This window comes from Hyperolius riggenbachi, chromosome 11, assembly GCF_040937935.1.
Source record: "Hyperolius riggenbachi isolate aHypRig1 chromosome 11, aHypRig1.pri, whole genome shotgun sequence".
NCBI lineage: Eukaryota > Metazoa > Chordata > Amphibia > Anura > Hyperoliidae > Hyperolius > Hyperolius riggenbachi.
The window spans coordinates 214907476-214922422 of record NC_090656.1 but is presented as its reverse complement, the minus strand read 5'-3'; the positions used below and the strand labels follow the sequence as shown (position 1 = coordinate 214922422).

General features: G+C 42.7%; 1 protein-coding gene across 2 annotated transcripts in view; it reads right to left on the bottom strand.

Annotated features, from left to right (window-relative positions):
* Window positions 1-14947, bottom strand: part of LOC137537612 (cell adhesion molecule 1-like) — a 61876-nt gene that overhangs the window by 31429 nt on the left and 15500 nt on the right. The window contains exons 3-5 of one of the 2 annotated variants that reach the window (XM_068259496.1): window positions 13409-13738; window positions 4007-4111; window positions 161-598 (exon numbers count right to left, since the gene is read on the bottom strand). In XM_068259496.1, coding sequence (XP_068115597.1) covers window positions 161-598; window positions 4007-4111; window positions 13409-13738 — 873 coding nt within the window. The remainder of the gene's footprint in view (window positions 1-160; window positions 599-4006; window positions 4112-13408; window positions 13739-14947) is intronic. The other variant, XM_068259497.1, reaches the window with a different exon arrangement.

Below are 14947 nucleotides of genomic sequence, written 5' to 3'. Positions count from 1 at the left end.
GGTGGTTGCGACGGGTATGTGCTGCGATTCCTCGGGATTCTGTCGGGATTGGACCAGCGGTCTCTGGTCCTTAAGTGCCCAGTGACCGCTGGTCCTTAAGTGGTTAAGGTACTATCGTCTGCCATCAGGCAATTGGAATAAGGTTATGGGTTAGTCTTACCTCCATTGATGTTCAGTTTACAGCTTACAGATTTTGGAGATTTCAGTGCTTTGTGGACAGCTTCTACCATCAGTTCTCCTCCTTCATCTTTTGAAATATCAGGCGTTATATCGATATTGCATTGACAATCGTGCAAAAAAAACAATCTCCTTAATTTGACGAGCCCTACTTCAGCTTTCAAAGTATTTGTCCTGTTGGGACAATCTTGCTGCTGAGGCTGGTCCTCCACACTCCGATACTGGTCTTTTTGTTCTTGGGCCTCAAACTTTAGATAATTACAGGAGAAGATGTGTTGCTTCTTGGAATCTCCAGTTCTCTTCAAATACACGTTAATTGAAAGTGTTTTTGGTGTAAACCCCAATATCATGCAGGAGAGTCTGGATTTCTCCTCGTGGACCAAATATTCTGCTCCAGTGATGGCCAACAGTTTTGGAGAGACTGCACAAAATGAGAGCTCATTCTTAGAAATGTTGAACACTGATTACAGAGAACCACAAGAGCCACAAAAGTTTAAATGTAAATACTTACCTAAGGAAAGGAAAGCCTTTGGATCTTCCAGAGGCTTCCCACGTTGTCCTCCAGTCCCTCACCCCTCCCCGGGACCCTTCTTAACATCGGTGACGCACTCCTATTCTGGAACGCGGCCACGCCTACGCAGTAGCATGAGCAGCTCTGGCTTACAAGCCCTTGGCAGTAATTTTTTGGGGTTGGTGCTCGGCAATGAAGGACTGGAGGAGGGCGTGGGAAACTTCTATAGGATCCAGGTAAGTATTTACTTTTTTTTAAAAAGGATAACTGAAGTGAGAAAATGGAGGCTGCCATAATTATTTTCTTCTGAATTATCCAGTTGCCTGGCAGCCCTGATGATCTTTAAACACAGATTAGATTTGGAAGAGGAAAAAAAAAAATTAAACATAACTTTTAATGAAAGATCAAAGATAAAAATGTAGTAGCACTGCTAACACATACTAGTTTGGTGATCGAACAGTGGCAGGTGATACTAATGCATGGTAATATCCTCAGCTTACACTGCAAGGGATAAGTTCACTCTTCTCACTGCACTGAAACATACAAAATAACAACCCCACATGTTTTGGTCCCTCTATAAATGGGGACCTTCATCAGGGGAACAACAAGTGCTAAAGTGCATTAAAAAAAAAACAGTACATTGTAATTTATCACAACAGGAAACAGTATGAAAGCACGTTGGCCTAAACAGCAGCCAGCATGCTATCATACTGTTAAAGGTTCCCATTTACAGAGAGTGTTACCAGCGCTACCACATTTTAATCTTTGATCTTTCATTAAAATGTATGTTTTATTTGTATTTTTCCTCTTTCAAGGCTAATTCATGTTTAAATATTTAAATCAGGTGTGTGTTCAGCCCTGCTGATCTATTTGGTTGCAGTAGTGTCTGAATAACACAGGAAACAAGCATGCAGCTAATCTTGTCAGATCTGACAATAATGTCAGAAACACCTGACCTGCTGCATGCTTGTTCAGGGGCTATGTCTAAAGGTATTAGAGGCAGAGGGTCGGCAGTGGGTCAGCAGGATAGCTAGGCAACTGGTATTATTTTAAAGGAAATAAATATGGCAGCCTCCATATCCCTCCCGCTTCAGTTGTCCTTTAATTTTGTGATGCCTCAGATACACCTTAAAGAGGTATTGTCATCAAAAAAATGTTTTCCTCTGAAACATTAAAGGAATACTGTAGGGGGTCGTGGGAAAATGAGTTGAACTTATCCGGGGCTTCTAATGGTCCCCTGCAGACATCCTGTGCACGCGCAGCCACTCACCGATGCTCCGGCCCCGCCTCCGGTTCCCTTCTGTAATTGCAGACTTTAAAGTCTAAAATCCACTGTGCCTGCGTTGCCGTGTCCTCGCTCCTGCTGATGTCACCAGGAGTGTATTGCACAGGCCCAGTATGGTCTGTGCCTGTGCAATACACTCCTGGTGACATCAGTGGGAGTGAGGACATGGCAACGCAGGCGCAGTGGTTTTCAGACTTTAAAGTCTGAAATTCAAGAAGTGAACCACAGGCGGCAGGGCCGGAGCATTGGGGAGTGGCTGCGAGGGCAACAGGATGTCTGCGGGGGACCATTAGAAGCCCGGGTAAGTTAAACTCATTTTCCCCTGACCCCCCTACAGTATTCCTTTAAACACAGCAAAAAATGAATATGAATCACTATGAGACTGCTCTGATGTATGTTGATGCATATTTCCACCTCATTGAAGCTGCAGGACAAATGATCAGATGTACTCACCCCCCCCCCCTTTCTTGACGAAGCGTATGCACAATCTGATAATTCTGCCCAGCAAAGCCAATTACCAGCTATATGAAGTGTAAAGCATGACTTTTAACCCTTTCTAAACCAGTCAGATGGACGTCATCATGCTGCATCCCAGTACTGTGGACAGAGAACACAAGAGCGGGTGGTGCAATCGACGCTGGCGAGAGGCACGGTGAGTAACGGCGCCGGCCACCATCTATTGCTGTGGAGGGAGGGAGTCAGGCATATCACCCAGGAGGTGAAAAAAATCCTGCAAATAAAAACTTTAATGCAATCCTGAAGCAAAAATAAACTTTTGAGATAATGAATTGTATGTGTAGTACAGCTTGGCAATGGAACATAAGTAGCAAAGAAAAGGGTTTAATGTTGTTTTCGAGTTTTCGAGTACACGAAGAGTAAAAAAAAAAAACTTCAGTCGTCTATGCAAAAGAGCTTCTCTGAGCTCTTCGGCCCGAGATAAGGTTTTACTTCAGGAAAGTTCAAAGGGTCATTACCGCTGCTCTGTTTTATGGCTTAAAAGTTTTCTCTTAGGTGATATTTTCAAACTAAGTTGGCAATAAAATATCTTTTAACCTCCCTGGCGGTACGCGGTTGCAGTGGCTGCGTGCGCCGGAGGGATTTTTTAAAAAAATAAAAAATGTTTTTTTTTATCCATTAGCTATAGCTAGCACTAGGCTAGCTAACTATGTGTCCCAAGTCCCCCGGCACCTCTCTGACCCCCCCGATCGCCGCCGGCTATATTTACCCGTCTGCAATCCCGTGAGAGCCGCTACTTCACCAATTAGCTCCACTCGTCGCTATGGCGACATGACGTCATGACATCATGCGCAGTTCCGATCCTCCCCATAGCGAAGCCGGGTGCTGATTGGGAGGTTGCGCCATCGCGGGATCCCTGGGGGGTACGTATTACGGCAGCAATCGGAGGGGACCGGAGGGACTTGCCGCACATAGTTAGCTAGCCTAGTGCTAGCTTAACAATCAGCAAAAAGATTTCATTAAAAAAAATCCTCCCGGGGCGATGTGATCCCCTGCAGCGGCTAGCCCGAACGTAGGTCGAGCTTACCGCCAGGGAGGTTAAGCCACCAGCAAGCAAGAAAATACTCAAAATAATTTTGATAGCACTTTTCCACCTACTTTGTCAAGTGCAGAGTGCTGAAAAGTTATTGTAAATAGAAGATGACATTTTTTTTCTCCTAGGAGAAAAGTCAGGAGAAAAAGTGAATCGCATATGGGCCAGAGTTCCAAACTGAAACTGTGACAGTATGATGCAATGTTATAAATAAAGCTATATAAGTGAAAATAAAAATATGAGACTCTTTTCTTTGCCACTAATGTTCGATTCATTATTCATACTACAAAAATCATAAGTTTTTGGTTTTTTTTTTTCACTTTTGCTTTGGTTTAAGAAAATCTCTTCCAAGTGTGTATTTAAAAAAAAAAAGAAAACTATAATGCTCAACAATTTCATCAGCTCCTCTTTCTAATATAATGCTTTTCAAAATGTATTTAGATTTATGCATTCATCAGGATAGATTTGGAAATGCCAGAATTACCTCCAATGCAGTACAAAGCGAGAGCTATCCCAAGAGGAATCACCACCATCACAGCCAACAACACAGCAACTGCAATGACCCACTCCTGGAAGGTAGTGGGCTGCTCTGTAATGACATAAACAGGAAAAGTTACAAAGTTAGCAAAGATGGACTCTGCAGTTCAAATCAAATCAAAGATATCTTTATTGGCATGACCAAGATTCATACAGGTATTGCCAAAGCAACAGGAAAAGGGGGACATGGAAGGGGGGTGGGGTGGGGTGGGGTGGGGGGACAATGGCTAAGCAGTCTGTGAACATTTTTAGGTTTACAGTTCCGTTATGCTCCTCTCAGTTTGTGGCATGCTGTGACATAGTGTGCAGCGATTGTCACTGTGGATTCCTCCTCTCCCAGTAAGCTATGTTTTTCTCTCATCTTCTAATGTCAGACAGTCTGGGAATAGTTCCATCAATTTCTTAAAGTAGGTGTTCCTGGTTACAGTATATTTCTTTTGTTTTCTGGAGACCGTAGATCAGTTAATGTCTCACCCAGGACACTTGCACGCTGCGTCACCCCGCGTTACGCTTCCCCGCGGCATCCCCACGGCAAGGGCCATGCAAGTCTGTTTAGACTTGCACACTTCACGCTATGTGGCGCAGCATGCCGGAAGTATTAAAGTCGCTGCATTCCCGACACAAAGTCTGCAGTGCTTACCCGCATATTCTGTGCCTACCACATGGATTATGCAGCAATGCAAGTCAATGCGTGATGCAATAAGTGTGCAAATGGGAGCGCGGTGTGGTTCGGCGTGCATGCGCAGACCGATGGAAATCCCAGTGACATACTTCCTGCCACTGCAGGAAGTACGCCCCTCTAGCTGGGGGGCGGCGCTATGCATATGACCCTTTCGCCACACCGTCTGATTTCTGCAGTATGATGGGAACTACTGTTAGGTTTGCAACTAAAGGTACCAATTAACAGAGCAATGCTTAGGGAACAATCTTAATCTCAGTAAGATCATTCAGATCAAAAGAAAAGATTGTATTTTATTAATCAACGTTAAAGAAACTAACGTGCAATCGTTTCTAAAGCAGTCATGATCATATCTGTGAAAAAATCTGCCATGCCAATCGACCATTTCTAAAACCGAGGTAACATGTGACTGATTAGATAGACGTGTATGTACAGTGCCTAGCACACAAATAACTAGGCTGTGTTCCTTTTTTTCTTTCTCTGCCTGAAAGAGTTAAACATCAGGAATGCAAGTGACAGTTTCTGTCTGGGTAGGGACTGGGTCAGACTATAGCATAACCCTCACCGATAAGAAATTACAGCCATAAAATACTTTCCTGTCAGTAAATGGCTTCTGAGAGCAGGAAAGAGATAAAAAGGGTCAATAATTCATAGATTTGAGGTCTAGCATACTTCAGTGAAGGTGTCATTGAGCAGAGACAATGAAACAGTAGAAACTTAAAAACTAGATTTAAACAAAAAATAAAACTGTGGGATATCTAAAAAAAAAAAAAAAAAGTTATTTTTAGGAGAAGGAGGATACAATTGTTTTTCTCATCAGTGTATCTTCCCCACGGATGTCCTTTAACTACTTTCGCCTCCTGGACATAGGAGCTACGTCCAGGAGGCCATGTGCACTCCCGCGGCCGATCACTGATGCCTCTCCCTTGCAGAAAAAGCGACAGCTTCTCTCTGAAGCTTCGCTTTTTCTGCCTCCTACGTCCCTCTAAGCGTACATGTTACGCTTAGAGTGACGTCATGTAAATAAACCTAAGGTTGCCATCTTGTGGCCAAAAAGTAAAACTACATCTACATAAAAAAATAAATAAAAAACATATATTTACATTAAAAAAATTCTTTTTACATCCCACCCTCCCAAAAATATCCAAATCAAATGTTTAACCAGTTCACCTCCAAGAGTTTTTATCCTAACGGACCAGAGCAATTTTCAGTTGTCAGTGCTCCTCCCTTTTATTCCCTAATAACTTTATTACTACTTATCACAAGAAAATGATCTATACCTCGTTTTTTTCGCCACCAATTAGGCTTTCTGTGGATAGTACATTTTGCTAAGAATTTTTTTATTCTAAATGCGTTTTAATGAGAAAAACAGAAAAAAAAGAAGAAAAATCATTATTTCTCAGTTTTCAACCATTATAGTTTTAAAATTAAACATTCTCCTGTGGATAAAACAAACACGTTTTATTTGCCCAGTCGTCCCGATTATTAAACAGTTTAAATGATGTCCCTATCACAATGTATGGCGACAGTATATTATTTTGAAATATAAGTGTTATTTTTCTGTTGTGTTTTTTTTTATTCTGGCCATAATTACAAGCCCCTATGTAATAAATTAAAATTAATTTTCCCCCATAAAATATAAATTAACAAAGCTGAGTCCCTGGGGGGGGGGGGGGGGGGGAGGATTGGAAGTGTAATTTTATTAAGATCTGTATGTACTTGAAAATGAATTTATTTTGTAGGTGTAATATACTTTTTGGCCACAAGATGGCGCTAGTGAACACTCATAGGAAATGTTCACTTTTTTTTTTCTTCACTTTATTTAATTGTTACATTTCCTGTTATTGTGAATGGACATACCCGCTGTTCGCGGTCACGTCCATTCACTCCAGGCACTGCGATTGGGTAGAGGACCGTTCGGTCCTCTTCCCCAATCACCCAGCACGGAAGCCCGACGGAAACAGCGGCGTTAGCGGCGCACACACGGCGGTAGCAGCGGCGGGAACGCGGGACGTATTAAAACGTCATGTTGCTGTTAATAGCGGTAAGCATGACGTTTTAATACATTAGGATGTCAGTAAATGGTTGATAATAAAAAAAAAACATTACAATAAAAAAAATAAAATAAAAAAAAACACAAATATTTACCTAAGGGTCTAAACTTTTTAAATATCAATGTAAAGATGAAATATTTCTTTTTTCTTTTTTTTTTTTTTCTTTTATTATTAGCTTGTAAATAGTGATGGATGCAAAATGGAAAAAAATGCACTTTTATTTCCAAATAAAATATTGTTGCCATACATTGTGATAGGGACATAATTTAAATGGTGTAATAACCGGGACAAATGGGCAAATAGAATACGTTGGTTTTAATTATGGAGACATGTATTATTTTAAAACTATAATGGCCGAAAACTGAGAAATGTTTTTTTCCCGTTTTTTTCTTATTCTTACTGTTAAAATGCATTTACAGTAAGGTAGCTCTTAGCAAAATGTTCCCCCCAAAGAAAGCCTAATTGGTGGCGGAAAAAAAAGATATAGATCAGTTCATTGTGATAAGTAGTGATAAAGTTATAGACTAATGAATGGGAGGTGAACATTGCTCGGATGCATAAAGTGAAAATGACTGAGGGCTTAAGTGGTTAATGAAACGATCAATAATGCTATCATATGGGATTGCTTGGGCTCACAAGTGTCTCTGTTTTCATATAATGTGATCAGATTGAAAATACAATGGTTCACTAAAAATTGCACTGTTAATGGACACCCTAAGAGCAACAGTGACTACCCTCAATCAAAGGGCCAGACCATGGTCATTTTTCTCCTGCTTCAAACTACATTTTCTCAGTTTTCTTAATTTAGCAACTTTGCCCATATGCAATTAACTTTTACACCACTAAGGTTATTTTTTCTGTGAAAACTGATGAAATTTGGACTGCCACGGGAGCTGCTGACCAGCTTTGACCACGTTACCATTGAATCCATTCTCTGCTCCTCTGTCATTGTCTGGTACGCAGGGACAACCACTACTGATGTACAAGCTCCTAGGAGTACGGTAATTATCACAGCAGAAAAGATCATCGGATTACCCCTGCCACCACTAGACTTCCTCCACATGTCTAGCATGAAGACAACGGTCACCAATATTTTTCATGACCCCTCCCACCTGGGTAGTTCCTGCTACAAGCCCCTCCCACGAGGCCACCACTACAGAACCATCCCCTGCAGAACCGCCAGACACTTGGGCCCATATGCAATTATTAACTTTTTCACCCAGGAGATCATTTTTCTTCTCTTCTATTTAAAATAACTTTCCAGCACTTTTCAACTGGAAATGTACTGAAAAGGAGATGAAAATTATTGCATAGTGCTGGTGCCCTACAGACATCACTAAGGTTTGGTACCCAAACAGGTGCATTGGGGAGCATTGAGCGCTTGTTTGTTGGGCACATGTGTTCTGTGCTTCTGTGGGTGGAATTATTTTGCTTTTTTTTTTTTTTATATCAGTATTTTCTTTGAACACTAGAGGGCAGCAGAGATTAGTTTGTTGTAAGAATCTAATGCTTATTCAATATTTTTTTTTAATTCAATGTAAAATAACCATGTTGTATGGGAAAATATAATATAATACAATATATGTATGTATATATATATATATATATATATATATATATATATATATATATATATATATATACATATATATATATATATATATATATATATATATATACATATATATATATATATATATATATACATATATATATATATATATATATATACATATATATATATATACATACATATATACACACGTGTATATACAGTGGGTTGCAAAAGTATTCGGCCCCCTTGAAGTTTTTCACATTTTGTCACATTACTGCCACAAACATGCATCAATTGTATTGGAATTTCACATGAAAGACCAATACAAAGTGGTGTACACGTGAGAAGTGGAACGAAAATCATACATGATTCCAAACATTTTTTACAAATAAATAACTGCAAATTGGTGTGTGCATAATTATTCGGCGCTGATCAGAAATGCAGTCAAGAGGCCCATGGTGACTCTGGACGAGCTGCAGAGATCTACAGCTCAGGTGGGAGACTCTGTCCATAGGACAACTATTAGTCATGCACTGTACAAAGTTGGCCTTTATGGAAGAGTGGCAAGAAGAAAGGCATTGTTAACAGAAAGCATAAGAAGTCCCGTTTGCAGTTTGCCACAAGCCATGTGGGGGACACAGCAACCATGTGGAAGAAGGTGCTCTGGTCCAGTGGCGGCTCCAGGAAATTTTTTTAGGGGGTGCTATGCAGGTGCTGGACCAATTTCCGGGGAGCTGACGACCTGGGTGTGGCTACAACCTGCGAAAAAATGGGCGTGGTCATGACCGGATGAGGGCGGGGCTAACTGTAATTTAAAGTGAACCCAGGGTGAGAGTGATATGGTGGCTGCCATATTTATTTCCTTTTAAACAATACTAGTTGCCTGGCAGCCCTGCTGATCTATTTGGCTGTAGTAGTGAACTGAATTACACCAGAAACAAGCCATGCAGCTAATCTTGTCAGTTCTGACAATATTGTCAGAAACCCCTGACCTGCTGCATGCTTGTTCAGGGTCTATGGTTGAAAGAATAAGAGGCAGAGGACCAGCACGGCAGCCAGGCAACTGGTATTGCTTAAAGGGAGATAAATATGTCAGCCTCAATATTATTCTCACCTCGGGTTCCCTTTAAAAGTGCAACGCAAAGACAGAGGGCCCAAGTTTTGGTGACCCTTTTCCCAGAAAATTCACATAATTGTGCAGGTTTTCTCAAGAAAATACACGTAATGTGAGCAGATTTTAACAAAAAACGTCCAATGACCCCAATATGCACAATCGTTATCAGATATGGCTCCAATATGCACAATCGGTAGCAGATATGACCCCAATATGCACAATCGGTAGCAGATATGACCCCAATATGCACAATCGGTAGCAGATATGACCCCAATATGCACAATCGGTAGCAGATATGACCCCAATATGCACAATCGGTAGCAGATATGGCCCCAATATGCACAATCGGTAGCAGATATGGCCCCAATATGCACAATCGGTAGCAGATATGGCCCCAATATGCACAATCGTTATCAGATATGGCCCCAATATGCACAATCGTTATCAGATATGGCCCCAATATGCACAATCGTTATCAGATATGGCCCCAATATGCACAATCGTTATCAGATATGGCCCCAATATGCACAATCGTTATCAGATATGGCCCCAATATGCACAATCGGTAGCAGATATGACCCCAATATGCACAATCGGTAGCAGATATGACCCCAATATGCACAATCGGTAGCAGATATGACCCCAATATGCACAATCGGTAGCAGATATGACCCCAATATGCACAATCGGTAGCAGATATGACCCCAATATGCACAATCGGTAGCAGATATGACCCCAATATGCACAATCGGTAGCAGATATGACCCCAATATGCACAATCGGTAGCAGATATGACCCCAATATGCACAATCGGTAGCAGATATGACCCCAATATGCACAATCGGTAGCAGAAATGACCCCAATATGCACAATCGGTAGCAGAAATGACCCTAATATGCACAATCGGTAGCAGAAATGACCCCAATATGCACAATCGGTAGCAGAAATGACCCCAATATGCACAATCGGTAGCAGAAATGACCCCAATATGCACAATCGGTAGCAGAAATGACCCCAATATGCACAATCCGTAGCAGATATGACCCCAATATGCACAATCCGTAGCAGATATGACCCCAATATGCACAATCCGTAGCAGATATGACCCCAATATGCACAATCCGTAGCAGATATGACCCCAATATGCACAATCCGTAGCAGATATGACCCCAATATGCACAATTCGTAGCAGATATGACCCCAATATGCACAATCAGCATCACCTGAAAAAGAAAAGAAAAACCCATTTACTCACCTACAGCCAGAAGACCTTCTTTTCCGACCTCCTGTCCCGAGTCCCGACCTCATTGCGGCGCGCAGCGCCCGCGCGCCCACGATCCTCTTCCTTCCCGACGTCACGACGAGACTTCCTGCCTGCATGCAGAGAGCAGGGCTACGGGAAAATGGCCGCCCGAAGCCATGCACTGCAGACTCGAAGTCTGCAGAACAGGGCTCCGGGCGGCCATCTTACCGTAGCCCTGCTCTGCTGCTTCGGGCTGCCGCTGTGAACTGACTTGGCGTCTTTTAGACGCCTGAAGTCAGTTCACTCCAGGGGGTGCTTGGACAATTCTAGGGGGTGCTCGAGCACCCCCCTGGCGCCGCCCCTGCTCTGGTCAGATGAGACCAAAATGGAACTTTTTGGCCAAAATGCAAAACGCTATGTGTGGCGGAAAACTAACACTGCACATCACTCTGAACACACCATCCCCACTGTCAAATATGGTGTTGGCAGTATCATGCTCTGGGGGTGCATCTCTTCAGCAGGGACAGGGAAGCTGGTCAGAGTTGATGGGAAGATGGATGGAGCCAAATACACCTTCCAGCAGGACAATGACCCTAAACATAAAGCCAGGGCAACAATGGAATGGTTTAAAACAAAACATATCTATGTGTTAGAATGGCTCAGTCAAAGTCCAGATCTAAATCCAATGGAGAATTTGTGGCAAGATCTGAAAACTGCTGTTCACAAACGCCGTCCATCTAATCTGACTGAGCTGGAGCTGTTTTTGCAAAGAAGAATGGGCAAGGATTTCAGTCTCTAGATGTGCAAAGCTGGTAGAGACATACCCTAAAAGACTGGCAGCTGTAATTGCAGCAAAAGGTGGTTCTACAAAGTATTGACTCAGGGGGCTGAATAATTACGCACACCCCACTTTGCAGTTATTGATTTGAAAAAATGTTTGGAATCCTGTATGATTTTCGATCCGCTTCTCACATGTACGCCACTCTGTATTGGTCTTTCATGTAGAACTCAAAAAAAATTGATGCATGTTTGTGGCAGTAATGTGACAAAATGTCAAAAACTTCAAGGGGGCCGAATACTTTTGCAACCCACTGAGTGTGTGTGTGTGTATATAATTATATATATATATATATATATATATATATATATATATATATATATATATATATATATATATATATATATATATATATATATGCAATAGATAAAGACCGCCACAGCTGATAATCATGTGTGATTATCCGACCGTTACTCCACATGTGATCCGCCTGGCTGATCAATTTGGCTGATCAACGGCCAACTTCATTACCCACTCCCCCGCCCACTGCGTGACCCCCCCCCCCCCCCCCCCGCATAGCAAGAGAGCTCGTCTGACTTTGCGCCCAGTGATGTCACTCAAGGGATCAGCTCCTGATCCCCTATGGGTGACATCAGTTAAGGGTGTGTACGCACCTTAAAGACTACCACCGATCAAAATAAAGTAGTTAGAATGCCAATAGATATATATACAGTACAGTATGTATTCCATGCACTGTTTACAGTTAGATGAACATATAAACTTTACATCTGGTACATCGTAGTGGATAGAACAGATTAAAAATTATATCTGTAGTAGCACCTCCTTCTTTCTCCTCATGCTGATGCCTTGTAAGTACACCTTCAGCATTGTGTCCTCCCCTTCACCCTGGTCCCCTCTCCTGCCCCTCCCTACCCTACCCTCTGCCTACTTAGATCAAATTACATCTCTTTTCACAGTGTGTAGGAGAGAGGAGAGACTGCAGAACAGCTGCAGCCTGTCTTATCATGTCTGTTTGCTATAATTCTCATTTCAGATGTCTTGTCTGCCTGCCTGGATTAGATTACATTAGATTAGATTACATTACTTTTCATGGTGGTTGTGGGCTAGGATCAGGACATGGGGGTGGAGTTGTGACATCAATCCCCGAGCATCCTTTGCATCTATGGTTTGGAAAGAAAAAAAATGCCATTTCAGACAGAGGGCGGGGATTTCAAGATCATTTGTGGAATATGGACCCAGGGGGAGAAGATCACCCTTTATTATGTGTGATTTAATATATCTTGACAACTTATTAGGTTTAAAGTAAAGTGTAATCTATAATTTAGGTACTCTTCAAGACCCCTTGCACGACAAGGGAAAGTAGGACCTTCACAAATGTTATGAGTTTTATATCAAGTGAGTTGCGGAACCCGAGGTGGGTTTGAAGAATATTATCTGCATACAGAGGCTGGATCTGCCTATACAGCATAGCCTCTGTTGCTATCCCAAACCCCCCTAAGGTCCCCCTGCACTCTGCAATCCCTCATAAATCACAGCCACGCTGCTGACAAACAGCTTGTCAGAGCTGGCTGTGTTTATCTCTATAGTGTCAGTCTGCTGCTCTCCCCGCCTCCTGCAGAACTTCAGTCCCCGCCTGCATCCCTTCCCTCCCTGCTGATTGGAGGGAAGGGACGGGGGCAGCTGAGACTGACACTACAGATGTAAACACAGCCTCACAGCACGGCTGTGATTTATGAGGGATTGCAGAGTGCAGGGGGACCTTAGTGGGGTTTGGGATAGCAACAGAGGCTGGGCTGTATAGGCAGATCCAGCCTCTGTATGCAGATAACATTCTTTAAACACACCTCGGGTTCTCTTTAAGCTATATGATATGAAAAATGAAAACAAAAGTTCTTTGTTACTTACCTTCAACTTTCAGAATAAAATCCACAGCCTGGTCGCTGCTGAATGATCTGTGTGTCACAAGGCAGTAATATGTATCTCCATCTTCAGCTTTGCTAGAAGGCTTTACAAGAACGAGGCTGGTGGCATTGAAGGTCCCATCCCCGTTCTCAGCAGGTACACTATTGCAGGTCTCCTTATCCAGTGGTGACCGGTTACTGGAATCTTTGTTGGACTTGAACCATCGTATTGTGATGGCTTTTGGATAAAATCTATTGACTTTACAAATAACCGATTTTTCATGTTCAGGTTCAACTGCAATCTCAGAAGAGGACAGTGTAATGGCCGGTCTAGCTGCAAAGACAAAATAGGTTCATCAAGTGAATTATTATTACTTTAGGGGAACACACTTGCTACTGTGATATTGCAGATGTTTTTCATTAAGTTGTGTTTTTATTTACATGTTCTGCAATTTTTGAATTTGTGACAGATACAATAGGAAAACATGCAAAAAAATTGTCTGATTACGGTAAGGGCCTGAGCCCACTAACGCAGTTTTGCACAGTTGTGTCTGCTTTTCAGCATCTGTAACATTGATGTGTTGCTGAAAAACAGACACAACTGCGCACAACTGCGTTAGTGGGCTCAGGCCCTTAGGGGTTGATTCACTAAAGGAAATAGCACTCATGCTATTTCCACAGCGCGCTTTAAATGTAATGCGGCTCACGCTACGCGCGCTATTAGCCATGTAGCAATAAACAGGAGCGCACGCTATGCTGCAGGTAATGTAGCATAGTGAATTCTATTACCTTAAGCCTCCTTCCAGCATATAAGGAGTGCTCATCTCCTCCTGCCCTGAGCCCCTGCGGGTCCAATCACTATACAGGACGTGATCCCCGCACTCTGATTGGCCCAATAAGCTTCTTCTAAAGTGACAGGCAGCCTACTGGGCCAATCAGAGTGCAGGAATTATGTGTACACTCTAGACCTACTGCGCCTGTGCAGGAAGCTCCTGGCAACAATTGCAAGGACATGCGCGGCCAGGGCCGCGCAGGTGCAGTGGCCAAGACCGCGACATTAAAATAGCAAATACTGAAAGCGAGCAGCAGTGGGGGATCAGGGGTTCATTTTGTCCCGGCGTGGGCACAGAACGCCTGCCGGGGCCGGTAGAATCCCCAGGTAAGTGAAACTCCCCTTTTTTTTTTCATTACAGTACTCTTTTAAAGGGAACTCGTGCTGGTGAGAGGGATATGGAGGCTGACGTGTATTTCCTATTAAATAATGAACATTGCCTGGCTGTCCTGCTAATCCTCTGCCACTAATACTTCAAGCCATAGACCCTGAACAAGCATGCAGGCCAGATTGTGAAGGAACTGGATGAGAGGAGCCCAAAATAGTGTAACAATGATGTGGATATCACACGTATAAGAATTATGAAGTATACAAATTATGTGTCTTACCCAGGGCCAGGCAGAGGCGAGAGAGGCTCCAGCCTCAGGGCGCAGTGTAGGAGGGAGCGCACAACTCACTCAGCTATTATTCCCCTATTGTGCTTGAAGCAGG